At 39.6% G+C, this 22,042-nt stretch overlaps 1 protein-coding gene across 2 annotated transcripts; it reads left to right on the top strand.

Moving 5' to 3' along the window:
- On the top strand, positions 62 to 20,172 carry HPS5 (HPS5, biogenesis of lysosomal organelles complex 2 subunit 2). 2 transcript variants are annotated; one of them, XM_021402191.1, is made up of 23 exons: positions 62 to 308; positions 717 to 827; positions 1,109 to 1,173; positions 1,773 to 1,965; positions 3,134 to 3,267; positions 4,566 to 4,781; positions 5,081 to 5,152; positions 5,242 to 5,330; positions 6,056 to 6,234; positions 6,454 to 6,612; positions 7,732 to 7,891; positions 9,961 to 10,084; positions 11,739 to 11,885; positions 12,631 to 12,705; positions 13,228 to 13,829; positions 15,120 to 15,243; positions 15,447 to 15,602; positions 16,076 to 16,195; positions 16,514 to 16,627; positions 16,953 to 17,059; positions 17,348 to 17,636; positions 18,448 to 18,543; positions 19,593 to 20,172. In XM_021402191.1, the coding sequence occupies exons 1-22, from the start codon at positions 177 to 179 to the stop codon at positions 18,506 to 18,508; spliced, it is 3,429 nt and encodes a 1,142-aa protein (XP_021257866.1). In that variant the 5' UTR covers positions 62 to 176; the 3' UTR covers positions 18,509 to 18,543; positions 19,593 to 20,172. The 2 variants fall into 2 exon arrangements, with proteins under 2 accessions (XP_021257866.1, XP_021257864.1); XM_021402189.1 differs by lacking the exon at positions 19,593 to 20,172 and having other exon boundaries at positions 18,448 to 19,195.

Raw genomic sequence — 22,042 nt, 5'->3', positions numbered from 1 at the left:
AGGCGGGCGCGCGTGACGCAGCTTCCTGCCGCGCGCTCGGCGTGACGCAGCGGGCAGCGGCCCGGAGCCGCTCGCCCCGCCCCCTGTGCGGGTCACGTGCCGCGGGGCGGTGGCTGTCGGTGTGGGGTGCGGGTTGGGCGTGCCTTGCGCGGTGAGGGGCTGCGAGCCCGCGCGCTATGGCCTCGGTGCCGGCCGTACCTACGGCGCTGCCTGCAGCCGTGCCGGACTCGTATAGCCACGTGCTGGCGGAGCTGGAGTGCCTAGACCCGCTGCTGTCCGCGTTGCGGCTGGACTCCGCTCGGCTGAAGGTGTGTGATGGGCAGCTTGCTTTTAGCTCTAATTCGCATAGTTTCCTTACGTGGGTTGTTACTCTAGTTAAGCTCTAAGTGTTATCTTCTCCCTTTCGCTGTGTGCGTGTTGCTTGTATGGGATGCTACAGGATATGAGGAAGTGAAGGCAGAACCCTGCTCTGTGTGTGTTCTGTAATGTCGTTGTAGGGTGAAAAACACGACTTTAGCTTGTTTCTATGTTTTGCCGTTCGATTCAGTCTGTAAGAACACTATTTCCATTCTCTGTTGGCTGTGCTGTCAGCGTTTCATGAGCAGCACACAAAGTTGGCAAGCAGTGGACTTCTTAAAAATAGAGCTATAACACAAATAAAAGGTACTGCTTCTAGTGCTTGCCGAGGTTCTGCATTGTCGCCACTCCTCTTGCAGTGCACGTGCATCACCGTGTCAAGGAGGTGGCTGGCTCTTGGCACCTCAGGAGGAGGGCTGAACCTTATCCAGAAGGATGGCTGGAAGCAGAGGCTGTTCCTTACTCATAAGGTATGAAGAAAAACATCCTGCACAAAATCATCCTGGGGAAATAGGACTGGGGGAGGTGTGCTTTCAGGTTATTGAGTTGTCTAAACGAGGTGACGTTTCTGACTGCTGCATTGTAGAAGAGGCTGTGGTGCTGGGATATCCCCACAGCACGCAGTGTAACAGTTTGCACGGGGTTTGAAAGGGATGGTTTGAGAGGGACAGGCCAGATCTCTTTCCAGTTAACAGCATTCAGTAGTACAAGAACATCTCTTACTTGCACTTACTGCTGTATTTGCTTCCAGGAGGGTGCCATCTCCCGGGTTGCGTGCTGTTTACATGATGAAGACTATGTTGCTGTTGCCACCAGGTGAGCGATTTATGTACAAACCTGTATGCTGGCTCAATGTTTTGAAGTAACTTCTAAATTTCAGACTGATGTCTATTGAGAACCTGTTGGGAGAGAGGGGGCAAGGTGGGGAATTAACTGGTAGGTGCCTCAACAGAATAAATCTCTTTAACTTTTTTCTACAGTAATTATTCTAGGAAGAAGTTGTATTTCTGTAACAGAATACCTATTTGAGAGCTAATACATGTAAAGTTACAATGATAAACACTCTTCTGAGACCATTAAGCATCGAAAGAAAGATCTTCATTGACTTATCACACTGAAATTTGTAGCTGATACCACTTACATATTGTTTAAAATGTAAATGCACGTTTTTTCCTCAAGCTTAGCATCCTCGTTGGCAATATCAGTCAGTGTGAGAATAACCAACCAAAGCTGCTGCTGTGTAGTGCGAGGAAGGACACTTCACTTCTTGAGAGCGTGTAGCCTCTATTGTAGCCAGCTCTGAGGGGGACTTCTTACATAAGTTTTCCATTTATTTGGTAGAATGCATCTTTATCAAACGTGGAATGCCTCTATAAGACTTATTCTCAACTTGTATTTTCTTTTAAATTTTACAGCCAGGGTCTTGTGGTAGTGTGGGAACTGAATCAGGAACGTCGCGGGAAGCCAGAACGGATTTATGTTTCCTCTGAACATAAGGGCAGAAAAGTTACAGCTCTGTGCTGGGATACAGCCACCCTCCGTGTTTTCGTAGGAGATCATGTGGGGAAAGTATCAGCCATCAAAATTAACACATCCAAACAAGGGAAGGTAAAGTATCGCTTACTTTGTTTGAGATTAAGGGGTTTCTGGGGAGTTGGGTGAGATTTTCTGTTTAAGTGTTGTAGAACAGAGGAAAACTTGTAGTAGCTTTGACTGCTGGGATGGAAAACAGTCTCTTAAGGTAACAGTAGAAATGATGACTTGTAAATGCCCTACCCTCGCTTTAGCTAAGTTAGTAACTCAACAAAAAATGATTTGGAATCTAGAGCATTAAAAACTCTGTGTGATTTGGCAATACAAAGAGACAGTGTGTGCCAACAGACTTCGTGTGAAGAGGTTCTGACCTAAGTTTGTCCAGACTTCAGAGATTTGAGCAAATCCACAGCGTGTCTTAAATGCGTTTGCTGTGATCAAGGTAGAGCATGGTCTTGTAGAATTCCCTTCAGATAGGATAGAACAATATATGGTTGTGCCTGTTGAGACTGCTGAATCTCAAGTGTAATGCAGTTTGTTCAGAACAAGAAATAAACACATTCTGAACAAAGATGATAGTGTTAAGCTATCAGATGTAGTCCACTAGAAAATGGGAGAGCAGTTCCCATTAGTTTCTTATGAATGAGAAGTCTGTCTATGACTTTGTTCTGCCACCCATGCAAACTGAGAGACCTGAATAACATGGAGCATTTGGGTAGTTCAGGGTGGGGTAATTAAAAAAAAAAAAAGTGTATGTGTTGATATAAACTACCAAAATCTGATTGAAGTTCTTTTTTTTTTTTTTTTTGGTAGTCAATAATCTCTTAGATGTGTCTTTAAGACTGTTGGCTGAAAGTACCCATGGGCAGAATTGGGAGAATTGACAAGCACACAAAGCTTACAGAAGAATAAAGAACCCTCTTAATGTTACAAAGGCCACAGTCTTTTTATAAAGAAATATCAGGATGCTATAGGATAAGATGATCTTTTTATCTTAAGACTTTGGTAATGATCTTGGGAAGAAGATAATTTGAACTTTGATATCTCTGAGCAGTAGAACCTTGTTTTGAGAAGAGAGAGAAGAGAGGAACTGCATTGGCTCACTTTGTCTTGTGGTTTCTATTCATAGTGTACATGAGCCTTTTCTGAATTTTGCAATTTTATCTGAAAATAGTCTTTATACTAAACTGAGGCTCAATCTGTAGTTTCATATTCTTCTTTTTTTTTTTTTTTTTAATCATAGGCTGCTGCTGCTTTTGTGATGTTTCCTGTTCAGATTATAACCACCGTAGATTCTCGGGTTGTTCAGTTGGATTATTTGGATGGAAGACTGCTTATATCTTCACTTACACGCACTTATTTATGTGATACTGAGAGGCAAGTTATGTTTTCTTTGTAAAATACTGAAATTTCGAGAGTCATGCAGAATTGCTATGGTTGGGAGGAACTTCTGCGGATAGTTTACTCTCACTTCCCTGTTTAAAGCACGGTTTAGTAGAACAGATTGCACGAGACTGTGTCTCGTTAGGTTTTGAGCATCTTCAGGAGTGAAGGCTCCTCAAGTTTTCAGGGCAGCCTTTGCTCATGGTTCACTACTCTCACAACATCAGAGCTTTGTCTTATGTTGAAATGGCATTTTCTATATTTCAGTCTGTGCCTGTTTCCTCTTGTCCTCTTGTTGTGTGGTGTCTGGGCACCACTGAGAACAGCCTGGCTCTGCCTGCTGTCCCCCCCCGTCAGGTACTTACACACATGGGTAAGATCCAGTAAGATGTCAGTGCCTCCATCAGCTTTCTCTGTTCCAGGCTGAGCAGGCTCAGCTCTCAGCCTCTTCTCAGGTAATGGGTGCTGTAATCCCTTCATCATTTTTGCAGCCCTTTGTTGGACTTGCTCCAGTCTGTCTGTTGCTCTCCGTTCTGGGTAGCCCAGACCTGGCCCCAGCACCCCAGGTATGTGTGAGCAGTGCTGAGCACTGCTGGTTTGCACTCAGCTTGTCCACCGTGAGCACATATCCTTCCCTACAAAGCTGCTCTGCAGCCAGCTGGTGCTGTTTATCTAGCCCGTGCTTCCTTGGCTTGTCTGTGAAGATGTTGTGGGAAGCAGTGTCAGAAGCCTTGCTGAGCTCAAGATACACAACATCTACTCCTTTCCTCTAAAGTAACAAGGCAGTCATTCTTTTGCAAAAGGCTGTTAGCATGACTTCCCTTTCATAAGTCTGTGCTGACTATTTGTAATCTCCTTCTTATCTTTCCCATGCCTGGAAATGGTTTCTGGGATCATTTGTAACATTGCCTTCCCAGGGATTGAGCTGAGGTTGTCTGGCCGGTTCCACTGATCCTCCCTCTTGCCTTTCTCAGGGTCACATTTGCTTTCTGCCATTAACAGGAAGCTCCCCTGGTTGCTATGACTGAATTCAGTTGCATTGACTACAGAAGTCTTTTTCAGCATTTATGGAAGAAAAAGAGGTTCAGGATTTGAGCATTTATATAAATTAATAAGTATTTCTGCACTCGGTCTTTTATAAACTTCATGCAGACTTCAGAATATTTATCACAGAATTTTGAAAAAACAAAAGAACAGTTCAGCAATTAAGTTTTTGCTCTTTTATTATCCAAAAATAAGATTAATGAGAGCCTTTATTAATGCAGCCTTAACAAATGCATTTTCTTCAATAGAGAGAAGTTCTGGAAAATTGGTAACAAAGAGAGAGATGGAGAATTTGGAGCGTGTTTCTTCCCTGCTGGAAAAAACAGTGGGAATCAGCAGCCATTGATATACTGTGCCCGGCCTGGCTCGAGGATGTGGGAGGTGAACTTCGATGGGGAAGTGCAGAGCACGCATCAGTTCAAACAGCTGCTCTCATCTCCGCCTCTCCCTGTTGTTACTCTCAGGTAAGGTGTGTGTGTGTGGTCAGTGATAAACCAGCTCAGGGCTTCTAGGCTCACTGAGAACTCCTAGTGCATTACAGTGTTAATCCTAGCTGCCATATTACTATGTTCTCCTCTAATAATGGAAGTTGGTTGCTAAATTTAAAATGTCAAAGCCTTGGTTCTGCAGGTGCTTGTGTAACTAGAACAGCGAAGACTGTGCATTTAAGCCAGCTTTGTGTTTAAAGGGTTGAGGATGTTATATTAAGAATGTGATGCTGTTGTAGTTAGACCTCGTAACAGACAATAATTTTTCTTTACAGGACGGATCCTCATTATGCTAGCTCCATCTGCTCTGCACAATCTTTATCTTTTCCCAAGCTACTGTATTTGACGTGAGTACTTTTCAGCACAGTTTCCTGTTGATAAAGTAGATTACTACCCCAATTAACTTTTGCATGGGTAACATTTGCTTTACTTGCAGTGAGCACTATGTGTTGACCTGGACAGAAAAAGGGATTTATATCTTTATTCCCCAAAGTGTTCAAGTCTTACTCTGGAGTGAAGTAAAAGGTAAACTTTAAGAATCTTAGTTCTGTAATATTGTCTCTTAATGTTTATCACTTCTGAGGTCCTTGCCGAACACAGAGCCTTTTCAAGCTCCGTTTCTGCAGCTGGATTGCAGAATGTTTATTAGAGAATTTGTTTCCTTGTCATCTGTCAGATATATCCTTGAATAGTAACCTCCTCCCTACCCCTTCCAGCCAACTTGTCCCTCCATACTTAGGAGGACCAAAACCTGGTGTAAGCAAACCTTACAGTACAGTAATAAAACACTACAAGGTAATAGCCACATCTGCGGTACCTTTTCCTCATTTCTGTTTATTCTTAGACCTCCTTTGGAGGAGGATGATCTGCTGAAAGGTCAGAGTGTTCTTCCGCTAGCAAATGTTTGTTCTTTTATCAAAGCTAATTGTGGTCAATTTCTCTGGTGTTCATCAGTCTTGGTTTAGTATTTTATCCTTCTTCAAAGGAAAAGGAAACTAAGTAGCATCCAGCCTTTCTGGATCCTTTCTAGAAATGCAATTCTGGAAAGTTTTTGTATCTGTGCTTTATAGCTGTTAAATGCTAGTGTAGCACTCTTCAGTGTTAGTTCTTCATACCACTCCTGGTGCAGCGTATTAAACTGTTGCATGTGGTCAGGTGGGAAACAAGTTTTCAGCTTCCTTCTGGAGTAAAAAGGAATCCTGGCTAATGGTTTCAGACTCATAGACGCTTTTGTGGATCTGATTTTGCAGATATTCAGGACATAGCAGTTCACAAAAATGAGCTGTTTTGTCTGCATACAAATGGAAAAGTTGCACGCTTTTCCCTTCTGCTCGTGGACCGCTGCATAGAGCGCCTGATGAGAAGAGGGTTCTGGACTCTTGCTGCTAGGGTCTGTTGTCTCTTCCAAAATTCAGTTATTTCCTGCAGGGTGAGTAAATACCTCTTTCTAAATATGCAGTGTAACTTCACTCTGTTTCCTGCCCTTCTCTTCCATTAAGTTCTGAAGTTCGTATTTTTTGAGTTTTTAAAAAGTCTGCTGGACATTATACTTCTAGTATGAAAGGGAGCCTGTGTATATAGTGTCTTTTTGATTTTTTCACGCGGGCATTTGAAATAATAATGCTTCTACTTCACTGTGTATTTTTAGGCAAGAAAAAATTTGCCTCTAGAAAAGTTGGAGCACCTGAAGTCTCAGCTGGATGCCTCAGCCCAGCAGGATCTCATCTCACATCTGGAAGAACTCATCTTAAAGTTGGAACCTCTAGACTCTGCATGCAGCAGTAGGAGGAGCAGCATTTCATCTCATGTAAGTGCATTTTTAGCGCTAACAATGTTACCCAGAAGCTTTATCTTCATAGCTTGCAGCCATCTCAGTGCTCACTTCGAAGATGAGGCTTTCAATTTTACCCTGTCTACTGTACATGGTAATGCTACTTTCTAAACCTAATTGGAGTAGACCGGTGTGGAATACTACCTGCCTTCTTTAAGCTCTTGTATTCCTACCTTTTTTCCATCTTATTTTATGACTAGTGGCTGAGATGTGGACAAAGATAGGTACAAAGAAGGCTTTCTCCACAGCTGAATTTTGTATCTTACAGTGTTTCAGTGAAGGTCATCTCAATTGTAACTGTAGTCTCATCTGGTGAAAGCGGTAAATGTGAATACTGAGAACTATCCTAACTCTGTTTCAAAAAATTGTCTGACTCCATCAAGCTTAAGCAGAAATGTCTACAGAAAGAAATCAAGTATGTTTCTAACATTGTCTTATACGTTTAGCTGCTTGTAATTGACTTGGTTTCCTAGAAGCTTTTCAAGAAAGGGGAAATACTCCATAATTAATACAACATGAGTTGTTTTCACTGTAAGTATTTAAGAAGTGAAGCTTAAAAAACAGTATTGTAAAGGGTAAACAAGTTTTTGGTTTTTTTTTTTTTTGTTTCCATTAGCAAACGAAGTAAAATTACATTGACTGGACGTGAGCCAAAGGAGGTATGCGTGTCCTGGAAGCAGGCAGTTCTGGAGGCTCTGTAATTGTGCTATCTGGGCATGGTTAAATTGTAGAAAGAATATGGACTCTTGTGTACGTGAGGTGAAGTGAACTGGCTCAGATATGAGACTGAAGACAAGATGGTTTTGTCTCATGGTCTTGTACTAAATACACTAGTTGTTCTACAGCCTACTTTCTGAAAAGCAATTGCAACATGTACATCTCTATCAAGTCTCTAGATTTACACACTTAGCAGCATGTATTTACTTTTCCATTCTAGATATGTCAGAAATATGCCGTTGAATATGGCATTCCCAGTTAGTGAATTATGAAGTACTGTGAGGTTGTTTATTTAGGGATGATTTTTTCGATTTGTTTCAGGATGTTTAACAAGGAAGTACAACTCAAAAAATGTCCAATTCTTCTCTTGTCTGACAGGAAAGCTTCAGTGTCCTGGACTCCGGAATATATCGTGTTATTAGCCGAAGAGGCAGTCAGTCAGATGAAGATTCGTGTTCTCTCCACAGTCAAACGTTCTCAGAAGATGAGAGACTTAAAGAATTTCATGCACAGCAGGAAGATGAGCAGGTGGAACTTGGTAATGTTTCTTAATGAAAATATGTTCTTCAGATGCAGTACTTAACATATTCCTCAAGAATTTGATTGTTTTGCTCTGTGCTCTTATTTTCCACTATCATGTCATCCATTAATCTTCTGATTTGATCAATGGGAACAGTTATCCCTCCTTCCAGTCAAGCTCTTTCTTGAAACATTGGAGTGGAGTGCTGGCTCCACAGAATGGAAAACTTGGAAACAAACATGAGAGAAAGAAAACAAAAGGCACAGACAGCATTTCCCAGGCTAGCAGTTCAGACAATTTTTTTCCACCTCTGTATGCAATTCAACATAAGTGCTAAGATAATCATGGCTGACTATAACAGTGTTGACTGAGCTCTAGATGAGATTTGTTTGCTGTCCTTATCTTTCCAGTAATTTCAGATCCAGGAAATAATTTGTTAATCTTGTCTCTGGGTTTCTTTCTTCAGGGTTAGCTGTAGGCTTAGGAGAGGAATGTTCTTAGCTTTCTTGCAAGATTTCATTTGTAAAGAAGAGTCACCTGTTGCATATAATTGTATATATACATAATTGTATATATTACGTGTATATATGTGTATTGTATATACATATAATTGCGTATATTATACAATTGTTAATAACTAACATTTAGACTATTCAGGGAGCTTATTTTTATTTCTTACCAAATAGCTGTCACTGGTTGAAGGTTTGAGTGAGACAGTGTGTGTTCTTTTCTCTGGCTGGGATTGGGAGGGGATGAAGAAACCTGGAATGATGATCAGGGTAGGGCAGAGAGGCATTCCAGTAAAAAGGCTGCCCTTAGCTGTTACAGAGTTGTTGCTCAAGGAGGAGAACAGTTGGAGTGCTTTGCTGGGGGAGAAAACATAGTGGGGAGGGAGAGAATAGGGATTTTTGCATCTCTGTCAGTAATGTTGTCCTACTGACTAGATTATGTGATGTTTGTAGCCTTTAGGTTTACATTCACCTTCTTCCCTTCACCACCATGAAAATGAAAAGTGAGAAAATATGCAGGAAGCCTATCATTTCTAACATTAAAACTCTAAAATTAAGAGTTGTAGTTTTTGAACACTGGGAGTTAAATTTGTTCTGTCTGATCAACAAGTGATAGCAGACTTACTGATTATTTCAGGGTAGAAAGGTTCTGGATGCTTCTTGAAGTATGTGTACCTCATTTGGTATTTAAGAGAAGTGGACTTAATGAATAACTCCATTTTCTTGCTACACTGATGCTGATTTCCCTGATCACATTTACGTAAGATATCGTAAGCTTTTAGATTATTGCTTTGTGTGATGAACAAAGTGGCCTTTTAGGCACAATCAGTTATGACCTTCAGGCGCTGTCTAGAGAGATTGTGAGTTCTAGTGGAATTTCTGCAACAGTATAGCATCTTCTCAACAGTGCAGGTAGTTCTGACTGTTGCAAAAGTGTTCTTTTTTTCTTAATTTTAATCACTTAAATGTACAGCTTGTTTGTAACAGGAAATGACTAATCAAAACACTGTAGATACGAATAGGTCTATAAGAGTGAAGGGGAAATAGTGGTTCTGTATTTCTTCTGATTCTTATCAAAAGTCAGAGAGCTATGTCTTTAATTATGTTTTAAAATCCCTTCAAATAGAAGAGTGATTTATGACATAGCTGTTGTTCATGTGTTTGTTTATACATTATTGAGTTTTTAGGAAATAGGACAATGTGAATGGATACATATCACAATTTTCCTAACTGCTGAAATAACTATTGGTGCATTAAATCAAGTTTTTTGTCCTCTAAATGAGCTGTAAGTCTGTTTTTTGAAGATAGTTTTCAGGAAGTTGTGATCATCACTTGCCTTGTAGAGACAAAAGACCTTTAACAAAACAGATCTGCAAGGTTCAAAGTCAGTAATAGAACATTTGTTGAGACCATGTCGCATTATTGTCTCCTTGCAATCATCAAGGTGAAATACTAAAAAGTATGAAAGTATCTCACGTAGGTTATCTAGTAAGGAATTAGAGACTTGTGTTTGTTTCACTGTTTCATTTCTTGCCAGGTCACTGTTTCATGACTCTTTGTTTCAATTCCATTTGTTAGACAATGTGTCTCATGCATCTGTGACGATTGAGGCTGACCGGAGTGAGACATTCCTCCCATTCAGTATTCCTTTATCATTTCGTTCCCCATCTCCTCTCGTCTCTCTCCAAGCTGTCAAAGAAAGGTAAAACTTGCAGGACATTCATTCATCCATTACATCTTTCCCTTTTCTGTCCTCTGAATTTGTAACATTGTCTGGTATAGTTCATATTCTGTTCTGCAAAAATGTAGCATCTGTCATGAAAGGCTGAAGATGTAGTCCAGTTTGCTAAGCTACTTAATTGGTGTCAAGAGGAAAGCTTTAATTTGTGAAGAACTGCTGTAAGCTTCAGTGGAGCTATGATTTTCAGATTTCATGATTTTCGATTTTTAAATATCTAAGAATTTTTAACATTACCTTGTAAACTGTGGTTGTAGTTTGCACTTGAAACAAATTTAACTAAATTCTGTTTTGAAATTGAGTTTTTCTGCTACTTGGGTTTCTGAAGAATCCTAGAAGGCTTCCTCTGGGTCATTGTGGGCAGAAGTTAAAATATGTAATTGATGCTAGATACTATGAGAACACGCTTGCAAAGTGTACTGTGCAGTCTACCATCTTCTTCCTCTCACACAGACACCTTTTGGTAAATCTAGTTAATTTACCAAGTGTTCGTGTAATAACAGTAGCTTATACTGTGTCTGTTTTGTGTAGAAATCAAATTGGGTTTAAAACTCATTAGGAAATGGAAAGCAGATGGTGTTAAATATGTAATTTAAATAATTATTTTCAAATTTGTGTGTTTCTTACTCAAAATGTTTCTGGTCCGTAACGATGGGCTGAGAAATTGCATACCTCTCCCTTGATTACTACGTACGTGAATTGTATTCTGCAACAAAAGACCGTAGCTGGTATCAGTAGTGAGAAGATCTCAGAGTAACTTTCAGATGTACATGCACTGCTTTGAGTTCTTTCAAAAGCACGAGCAGTTTTTAAAGAGTTCAAGTACAAGCACTTAGTATTTAGATCTGGGTTTTCAAGTACCAGCTATATTCTATTCATGATTTAAGTGCTATCATATTTTACAGTTATTTAAAGTTCCCCTATAATTCTTCACGTACATTTAAAGTCCAGTTTTTTGTTTGAATCCTTTCTCTTCTGCAGAAACCTGTAACTTCTTCTATTCCCTGGTAGAATAAAAGATGCCACATTCTCTAGTGAGCGAGTAAAAGGGTTGGCTTGTTTTTTTTGTTTCTAATGTCCTCAGCTAGTCAGAAGGCAAAAGGCTGAGGTCTCTGTTCAGCTCTTGGTGACAAGGTTTTCTTTGTGGCAGTGGTAGAAATAATCGAGTTTCTGTGTTCTTGTTGAGATTTCTCTTGAAATATCTGAAGGGCTAGGAACTGATGGCGTGAAAAGGATGTTTTTAATGAGCTTTATAATTTGAAGAATTAACTTCGAGTACTGTAAAACCATTTCTCACCACCAGAGGGCCATAATTTCCTAATGATGACTTATCAGCCCTGCAATGAATTGTAGCCAATCTGTGTCTGTTGGTATACAAATATATGTGCTGAATGTTAGTATGTGACTGTTCTTCAGGCGGCAAAACCCCTCAAATCTTAAATATGGAATTACAAATGAAGTACGAATTCTGAGCAGTTTCTCGGTGATTTCTGATCCTTCTCTCAAGAGTTCTTCAGGCTATAAAGATTTCTGAAATTATGGTTTGACTAGAAATAAATTGTTTGATTCTTTCAGGTGTGAACTTTCAGTTTCAAATGTTTGAACTTCTGACTTCTAGTGTTTCCAGCTTTGTGCGCAAAACTACTGAAAAGATTGGCACGCTTCATGTGAGTCCTGATAGTAGAGGGAAACAACAAGCAAAGGATGATGAGCAGCAGCAGGAGGTATCTGTTAATCTGGTTGCATCTCCGCAGGAAGAGAGAGAGTAAGTGGAAAATCTCATTTTCTTAGCAATTATATTTGCCGGATGTTTGGAGGATAGCAAATCTAAAGAAAACCTACCTTTTGAGCAGAATGGGGAGCTCGCTGTGTTTCCAGCTGCTGTCATTGCTCTAGTGGGTTTCACTGGTTCTCCCTGACTCTCTACCTGAAAGCTGGTTCAGGCAATGAAGAAGTCTGGATGTTGGAGCTTGCAGTCTCCACAGAGCTGTGACTGCTGACGAGCAAGAATAAAGTGTATTCAGCAACTCTTAGGTAGTGGATCTGTGATGCCCGTCATAGGTATGGATATGAGTCCAGCAGTTTATATCCTCTCTTTCCTGAGTAGGGAGTAAGTGCTTTCTTCTCCCTCAAAACATTTTTTTTTAATTGTAGCTATAAAACGTCTAACTTATTTAATGTTTGTCCAATTAATACAGGGTTAAATTGTTTCATGTTCAAGTGATTTGCTAATTTATGCTAACTTTCATATGGTGACAAATTATGTTTTTATTTAGCATCATCAGAAATCAACTCTAGTTAGAGCACAAGTTATAATGAAAGCCACAGAAGTGTTCTTAGCGATTGCTCTTGATGTCCAATACGTCGATAATTCCTGTTGAGTTTCTTTAGAAATAAATGTTTTTTTTTTTTAATAATGGGATTAATGTCATCTCTAGACAAATCTGAGGAAAATCCTCACGTTAATTATATATACTTCATTTGAGATTTAAATTAATGGGTTTTTCTAGGTCAGAATTGCAGGACCACCAGCTTCCAGAGGAGGATCATCTAAGAGATCTTAAGGCTGCAACAGCAAAAGCTATGTAAGCTAAGAAAAATTTAACGTCTAGATACATTGGGTTTTAGTAGAAAAATGACTTTTTAGTTACGCATGAAAGAGTAATGTTGTAAATGCCTTTTAATGTTACCTATAAGGCTTTTTATTTTAGTTAATGATTTGTTTCCCCTATTTAAAACCAAGGAAAATGCTATGAGCTTGTTTAGGACAAAAGGATTACACTGAAGTAACTATGTCCTATCTACAAGCAAACATAAAATAAAAATGGAAAAAAGAATAGGGAAAAAATGAAAAAAGAGAACTAAAACCCACACCTAACAAACAGAAATCAATTCCAAAAGAAAGCTTGGGAAAGTAGTGATATACTAACATCAAATGTATGTGGTGTGATTAGCCTAAAGTACATCTCATGCAATTGGAACCACAAGAACAGCAGCTGGCTATAAGTCAAGTTTTGGAATATACTTAAGAGTTACACAACACACGTAATATTTCACTTGTGACCTCTTACAGCTGTCAAGCAACTTAGCATCTTTTTCTTCTTCAGAGCCAAACTCCAGGATCCCCTGGTTTTGTTAGAACCACAGTGTTTGAAAAAGGTTTTACAGGAGTGGCTTATCTTTCTGGAAGAAAAATTTGGCAGCAAAGAGCATTCTGCTTCCTCTGTTCAGAAGAGCAAGACTGTACGTGCTGAAGAACAGAGAGAAGTCCTGGAGGAAAACCCGCAAGGAGATCCAAATGGTGGAGACCTAGCAGGCAAAGAACCTAGTTGCATTGTGGAAAACTGCACTGAAAACAAAGATGAAACCTGTGAAAGCCAAACCATACATGAAAATAGTACTGATTTGAAGGGACTTTTGAATGGCTGCTTTCAAGTGTCTCCTCCATGTGACCTAGAACCAGGTGTTCAGAAAGATTTGGTTGAGTTGACAACGCTGTGTTTTGAACTGCGTGTATTTTCTTGTGGAAATGGTGATGCAGAGGAAAGCTCTGATCAAAGTCTGCCACCAGCAGCTTTGTGGACCTCTGCTTGTAGATTTATACAAAACTACTTCTTTCTTCTGGATTTAAAAAGACTAAAGCAGTGTATTATAACCATGTATACAAGCAGTCCTAACATATGGGAAACGTACATCACAGGATTGAAAGGTAACTAATGAAAATTTTATTACTAGTAACCTCTGAGCAAGATTTAGTTTGGGAGGAAAAAGGTTATTAAAAAAAAGCTCAAAGATACTCCCATTTGTATCTGCAAATTTTCCTTCTGTGGATATAGTGTGATACAGGGAGGGGAAGGTTGATTGGTGGATGGAAGTTTTGTTCTGTTTTGGGGTTGTTTGTGTATTTTTCCCTGTAAGCCTAAAAACTAAAGGCTCCTAGGAGAGACTGTTCCTGCCTTCTCTTTGCAATTCCACAGAGACTACTTTTGAATGTTTAATTTATATGGAGTTCGTTGGTTAAACATTGTTGTAATTTCAGAGCAGCTTTATTTAAAACCAAGTGTATGTTCTCCAGTGATCAGAAGAATGCAATTAGAATCAAATGTATATGATAATAAGCAAAAGGTAGGAGATGAGTCTTCAGTGCTTGCACTGGGAATTGAAGATTTGACTTGTAGAGTAATGTCATTAATGTGAAACAAAACTGAATGGTTCCATGCAAGTGAATGGCTTGTGATCACTTCAGATTTCTTCTTTTTCTGCAAAAATTCTTTAATCTCATTAAATTAACACTTCTTGATTATGTTGGAAAACAGAACTATGTCCTCTGTATTCATCTGCTTCTTGTATTTCCTTTTAAGAGTGAAGTAGTCTTAGCATTAATTTGGAACTAGCAGAGGTTAGTCAAAGAACAGAACCTTGCTTTGATGGTTAGTATCTGGTATTTGGGCTTTGGGGAATGAGTTCAATATTTGTATTTCTGTGAGAGCCTTAAAGATAAAAGTAATAGATACATTCCTAGTTTGTCCTCAGTAGAACTGTAGTTGTGTCTGTGGACTGATACCCACGTTTCATTGCAGTCAAGATTTGTGTTGAGCTCTCCTTTCTGTGACATCAGTGACCAAACTGAAGCTTTCATTTATTAATAGAAGCAAATTGTTCTATACTGAAGACTGCAGATCTACATTTTATTTGGCAATGTATATATGTCCCGCAGTGGGATTTTTTTTCAGAAGAAACAAACTACTTCCTCTGAAGTCTGAAGGTTTCAAGAAAATTATTCCATGCCTTAATTATATCATTTGTAATTGTAACACGTAAGCACTGCTTAGAGATGTTGACATCTGTGAAATGAACATGTGGGCTCAGTTGACTTATTACTACTGTTAGCTACTGTTCTGTGAAAGTGATGATAACTTTTGTCCCTACGCTTAACAATGGCCCCGTGTGTGTTAAGGCAAAAGACATTGCATGTAACACGTGCACTAATTTGTTTCAGAGCTAACACGTCATAGTCCAGTGACTTTGGCAATGGAAAATGAAGATATGTTGAAAATACTGAAACAGTTGCATGACTTGGGGCCTTGGGATGATAGCCCTCTGTTGCTGGTACATGCTCAAAGGTTTGTAGCTAAGTCTTCCTTTCCCTTGTCCTCCATGCTGCTAACTGAGAGCTTTTCACTTACCATTTTGTGAAGCATTCTTGGGAATCTTTTTAAAAAGATCACCTTTCACTGCTATCTTGAATTTGAAAGGTATTTTGCAAATTGATGATGTTGCTGTTTGGCACTGAAAATTGCTTTGTTTTTTTTCTCTCTCTCTGTAGACTTTATGAAAAATTTGGGGAGACAGCCCTTCGACCCTTGGTCAAGTTCTACCCTTCCATTGTGCCTTCTGATATCAAGCAGCTTTGTAGGAATCGTCCGGCTCACTTTTTAGCATATTTAGATAGCCTTTTGAAGTCAGTGCCGGAGGATACAAGGTAAAGGGAATACAGAATCTCTGTATCTGTTGTCATATAGCTGTGGGGTTTTTTGTTTGTTTGTTTTCAAATATTTCTGTATCTCTGTTCTCGAGCATTAGATGTCTATTCATTCTGCCAGTGTTAGTTGCTTTCTCAAATTGGGTTTTATTAGCTTAGCTGCTAGTTTTGACAGATTTTTTTATGAATAATGCTTTGAGTAAATGATTTTTTCCTGTGCCTGCAGTTCAGTTTACCAAGGCTAGACAGCATATAAAACCGGGGGGAGATAAAGTAGGGCGGGAGGTGGAATGCAACCCATCAACTTGTTTTCGTCTGGTTCCCCTCGGATCCTAGAAACAGAAAACATTCTAGATTTTTCCATAGTTAATTTTATATCATGGTGGGTTTTTTTGTCCATGTGCAATTTTTCATGTCTCCATATGGCCAGTATATTTTAAAACAATATTTTTCCCATATGGTTTGTTTTCTAGGTCATCTCTTCTTAGATCTCTTCTGCAGCCAGAATCAGTAAGACTGGATTGGTTGTGCTTGGCGGTTTCTCATGATGCACCACAAAGAGCAAACACTGTAGATGCAGAAGGAAATCCCAGGTAAATTAGGATTTGCCCAAGGTCCTGAGTGCAGTAGAAAGCTGGTCTCTGGGTTTTTGGCTTACGTTTTATATGACAGGATGTCAGTGAATCCTTGGAGCGTTTTCCGCATTGCAGAGTTCAGCGGAAGCAACCAAAGGATTAAATGACTTTGACCGTAATGCTTTACAGAATGACTGCTCTTACTGAAACACAATGTCTCATTCATTTCCCTTCTCTCATGTGATGTATCTCATTTTCTCATGGAGAAAACATAACTTTTTGAAGAAAACATTAATGCATATAAACAGATTTTTATTTTTTTTTTTTACCTTCTAGGCCACGGTCGCATTTGTTTACATGGGGATACAGCCAACTCATTCTGCTTTTGATTAAACTCCCAGCTGATTTTGTTACAAAAGAGAAGATGGCTGACATTTGTAAATCATATGGGTAAGATGAAAACTTCATGCTTATACTCCGACTCTGACGAGATACAAATGAAAGCCACCTGTCTCCTCCTTCTGCAAACATGTTTGATTGAAAAACATTTCCTCTTTTGAGGGTGAATTTTAAGAGTCCAATTTGATGCACCCAGTACCCACTTTGGATAGGTGGTATTGCCTGTGTGTACTGCAATGGGTAGTATCATTGCTGGTATTCAGGCAATTCAGTTGCTTCTATCTTGAATCTTGAATTTAAGTGAATGCTTTACTATTGTTGGCTTCAGTTTAAACTGAATATTTGATTCCTGGAAATCTTTACTCTCCTGTTTAAGGTTTTGGCATGGATATCTTTTTCTCTGCCTGGAGCTGGATAGAAGAATAGAAGCCTTTACTAATATTGCTCATTTGGATGATTTGAGCCTGTTGAATGAAGAAGATGGTTAGTGAATCTTAAGCTATGTGTACCTATTTCTGCAATATTGCAACTGCCCTTAGTCTTTACTGATTAAAATTGCCAAAAGTTGAGTTAAACTGTTTTTCTAATAAGTGTCAGTCAAGGCAATACCCTTCTGTACACAATTTCTTTACTGATAATGCTGGTTTTCTTACGTTTCCTAAGGAAAAACAGAATAGGTTGCATCCTTTAAAAGTACAGACATGTTTAAAACAGTAGGCTTATAACAAACCATGCTTTACAAGTAATGTAACTAACTCATTTTGCATCTAGGTTCAATTCCAGAGACCACAGAAGAATGGAAGTTTCTTCTGCATCTTGCACAAAATCATAGCAGTGCTGTCCACAACGATGGCCCTCAGAATGGGAATTCTGTCAGCAACAGTGGTAGCCCTAGCTGGCCAAATTGCATCACTGTGGAAAACGTAGCTCTTTTATTAGCAAAGGCCATTGGCCCAAATCGTGCCTTGCCTCTACTACAAGAGTGTGGCTTGATGCTAGAACTGTCTGAAAGATTTACTGGTGTCTGCGAGATACTGAAAATTGCTGAGAAAAGGCAAAGGTAAGATGATGCATCAGTGGAAGATCTGTGTATGCACACCTTTTATTTTAGATCTTCATGCATTAAACTTTGTAGTTAACAAAAAGATTTAAAAAATACTTCACTCTTGAATTGAATTCTTGAATTTTAAACTCAGCTGAAAGTTTTTCTCTTAAGAACTATGTGTTGTGCAATATAGAATCATAGAATTAAGTAGGTTGAAGAAGACCTACAAGATCATCCAGTCCAACCATCCACCTGCCACCAGTAACCCCACTAAACCATGGCTCTCAGCACGACATCTAAACGTTCCTTGAACACCTCCAGGGACGATGACTCTACCACCTCCCTGGGCAGCCCATTCCAGCGCCTGACCACTCTGTCAGAAAAGTAGTGTTTCCTAATGTCCAGCCTAAATCTCCTCTGGTGCAACTTGAGGCCATTCCCCCTCGTCCTGTCACTAGTTACAAGAGAGAAGAGGCCGACCCCCAGCTCACTACAACCTCCCTTCAGGTAGTTATAGAGAGCGATAAGGTCACCTCTGAGCCTCCTCTTCTCCAGACTGAACAATCCCAGCTAGGCACCTTAAAAGGGTGGAGGAAGAGGGAACTAGGAAATTATACCTTAGATTTATGTGAGGGAGATTCTTGAAGGAGATGTCTGTCTTGCTGAGCCCTTCTGCTTGCCTTCAGAGAAGGCGTGTGTGTTGCTATTGTGATATCACCTCTGAAATGTGTTATTTCTGATAACGCTTTTGCTTTTTAAACCAAAGTTTGTTCTTTCTGTTGTTAGTTTTTTATACTGTTTAACTTTTCCTTTGCCTTTATTGCAGAGCCCTGATTCAGACTATGTTGGACAAGTGTGACCGATTTTTGTGGTCTCAGCAAGCATAGAGACAGCTGGAAAAGCTTTGGGAACTGTAATGATTGTACGTTAAAGTGCCTCTGAAACTCCCAGGCTCTTAAATAAGTGAGCTTCTCTCAAAAGATTTGATTGTATTGAGCCATTGTCCGTCTGGCAGGTATCTGAGTGGGAGCCATTTACAGTTCTTCCTTATTCCTTTGGAGATGAATTTCGCACTCTAGAACTTAAAACAGTCCAGTGTTTATCTAAAAATTGAGCCGGCATGTTTCTGAGATGAAAATTCCTGAATGTATTTTTTGAGTCTGCACAACTTAAGTGTTAAGAATATGAATCCCCGGAGATCAAGTTCTGATATATAAAAGTATTTTTTGTTGTTTGTTTGCAAACATGGGAAGCCATTCCTGAGAAACATCTAAGCATGTAGTTTTCTGTTTTCCTGTAAATTGTGTTGATACTTTTTAGGAGTGGATTAGTGTATAATAATACCGATTAATAGCACTGACATTAATTCATTGTTAAACTGTAAGATATTTCTAAATTGCCCCAAACTGTTTGCAAAATATGACTGGAGGCTTCAGCTGTGCTATTTCAGTAAACCTCAGGACAACAGTATTTCCCAGTGCATTTTGAGCTTTAGAAAGCAAGACCACCCCACCTTATTTTAACTAATAAAAAAAAAAACCCACAAAACTGAACATTTAGAGTGCTGCTGAATTGATGCCGTCAAGCAGGAATTCTTTTTAAATATCAGCTAGAATATGAATACGAAGACTTAAAAAATCACTTGGGTTTAATTTCACATCTACGGAACTATGGTTTGTATGAACATGGTTCCGGAACTAAATACATGTTTCTCACTATCACGTTCGTGTAAACAAAAAAATTAATGTGTGCATTAGAACTAAGTTCCAATCCCTTCGGAATCCATAATGTCAATAAATGATTTCAAAATATTACTCTATGAAGATCTAGAAATAATCTTATGTATATTTGCAGCACTTACGCTGTTGGGAAATAGTGCTTTTATTTTCATCAAGATAGGACCGTAGTAATACAGAATACAGCTTTCAGACTTTTGATGGGTGCAGTCTGACTTTTTCATCTCAATTGCAGGAAAGACTATTGTGAGGAGTTCGTTATTTCACTAGAGGAAATGAAGCTACAGATAGAGAATTAGTAGCAGGCTTTCATCTCTTAATAGCGTTGCTTGTGGAAAAGCCAGTAAGTAAGTACTTCTAAAAAAGAAAACTTAAAAAATTTTCAGTTCTATGTTTTGACATAGGAAACAGCTCAAATTGTTCTATCAGGAACACCCCACACCCTTATGTTATGTTGTAGTAAGACTGCTGGAATAGAACCCAGGCACTTGCAGTGTGGGGAGGTTAAATAGATAATGTTCGTGCCTGTTCTCTTACCTGCCAAGTGAACGTGGTGCTACCTCAATGGCTTAACTGTTTCTTGCAGTACAGCATATTTTCAGCTGAGTGCTGCTGTTGCCCTTAATAGGGAAGTTTGCTGAATTCGTAAGAATGTAGCTGCCTTATTTCTGGACTTAACTGTTTTGCTTTATTTGTTCTGCATACATGGTATACATCACAATCTCTTCTTCACTTCTGGGAGGTTTTTGTACACTTGAGTAACCACTGGTGAGGGCTGGGGTGTAACCTTTTTTTTTTTTTTGACAATAAATCATAATTTTGAATGTAAAGTTTTTCTGGTTTTTTTCTTAAACTTTGTGTGGGAGTAGTCGTGCAGCTAACATAATGGGAAGCATTTGTTATAATCTGGTGCCTAAAGTGAGCTTGTGCTGATGACTTCAGTTAACTTGTCAATAAAGAGTAAGAGTTTATTCTTGAAGAAGAGTTAAACATGAGGGAAGTGTGACGTGAAATGGTTTCATGTTTAGAATTTAGTTGTACAGCACAATGCCATCATCAGAAATCTTCCTGAAGGATCCCATCTACCAACTCTCATCAGCCAGTCAAGCATACAGCACCCATGGTTTGAGCCTGCCTGCAGTGAAGCAGATGGGCTGTGGTTCCTCTCTTGTTTTGCTGACTGTTGGTAGCAAGGACCCTGAAGAAGGAAAAATGAATAAAGAGGGCTTTGTGTAGAGCAACTTTAAGTAGCTTTTTTTTTCCCCCCAAAAAATAAACCAGAAGTCCTTACCTGCCTCAGAACATGACTTCCCTGTTAAAATTCATTTACCAGCGGGTTTTTGATGGTTCTATTTAAGATAAGCCTTTATACATGCAATCTCTATCTTACAGAACTAGGAAGTTGGCAATCGTTCTACAAGTCTGACACCAATGCTAGCAAATATTGCACAGAGCAGCATTGCAAAAAAAGAGGGGGAAAAAAAGTGAATTTTTGTTTGGGTAAGCTCACACAAAGCTATCTTACTTCCCAGAATATAGAAAAACAGCATTTACTGCTGTGCCTGAGCTGGGAATTCACCTTCCATTTCTCAGTCAGAGGCTTATTGACTTGGATTGCAGAATACCTAGATTGCGAAATAACTGCATTTACAGATATTTAAAACTAAAGGCCAGTTTAAGGGGTAGAGCTTCCAAACTGTGCTTTTGCCTTAATTGTATCAGAACATACAAAGTCAGAAGACAGTCTTGGCAGGGCCCTTATGTAAGTTAGATGTACTGAGTATACAGACAGGAATATTCCACCCTTCTTCACTCAGTGGCAGCTCGCCCACGTCTTCGTGCAGAGGTAGTGGTTGTTGGCTGCAGCTTGCTTCTCTGGGCCAAGGGCTGTGACTGGGAAAGGAGGCCCAGAGGAGAGGGGAAAGCAGTGCTTTCTGGGCAGAGCCAAGGTTAAGCAATTCACCATCTAAAAATTCACGACACAGCCTATCTTGTTGCAGTTATCCTCATGTTTGTCCCATTTTCAGAAAATGATGGTTTGATGAGAATGTGAAATATCAGACCAGGTCTGAAAACCCAGAAATGCCTTCTCTGCTCCAGAAAGTTCCTTATGTCAGTTTTGTGGGCACCTTTCAGGTCCCTGAACGCAATGGCTTATGTTTTGGTGAGTTCTATCCAAGTTGAAAGGAATCATTTTCCAGATGTGACTTAACTGAAATTAAAACCGAAGAGCAGACAGATTGGGCTGTTTGCAGCCAGCAGAGAAGGAACTTGAGCTGATGGGCGCTGAAAGGGATTTAAGTCATTTGTAGGATGTAAACAGAATTGCAAGAGGAGTATATTGGGTACTCAGGCTGTGAACAACACCAGCAGGGCTTGATGGTTAATATGCTAATCTTAAAATTTAGCAGAGATTTGGCTATATGGATTCGAATTTCCACTTTGTTAAAACATTTGCTACCGCATCACTCTCCTTCCTTTAGCCTGCTCAGGTGCCAGTGAGCCATTGTGGAAGTAGGATGGCTTAATGCACCTTAAGAGGAGTCTCTGGGAGCAAGCAAAGGAAGAATGAACCATTTAGGCCTTCCCTGTGGCAGCATGAGCACGCACTATCTTAAAGTGTTGCCAGTAAGGATATAGGTGTATGCAGCAGAGTTAAGTTCTGTCATCTTTGGGATCTATCTT

This window comes from Numida meleagris, chromosome 6 (genome assembly GCF_002078875.1).
Source record: "Numida meleagris isolate 19003 breed g44 Domestic line chromosome 6, NumMel1.0, whole genome shotgun sequence".
In the NCBI taxonomy this organism is placed as follows: Eukaryota; Metazoa; Chordata; class Aves; order Galliformes; family Numididae; genus Numida; species Numida meleagris.
The sequence above is the reverse complement of the archived record's forward strand: the minus strand, read 5'-3'. Positions and strand labels throughout refer to the sequence as shown.

Excerpts from the sequence above, each read along its gene's own strand:
- HPS5 (XM_021402191.1), top strand. The coding sequence starts at position 177 with ATGGCCTCGGTGCCGGCCGTACCTACGGCGCTGCCTGCAGCCGTGCCG. Across the intron at positions 3,268-4,565 it reads TATTTATGTGATACTGAGAG|AGAGAAGTTCTGGAAAATTG; the intron begins GCAAGTTATGTT and ends TTTCTTCAATAG. Across the intron at positions 6,613-7,731 it reads GGAGCAGCATTTCATCTCAT|GAAAGCTTCAGTGTCCTGGA; the intron begins GTAAGTGCATTT and ends CTTGTCTGACAG.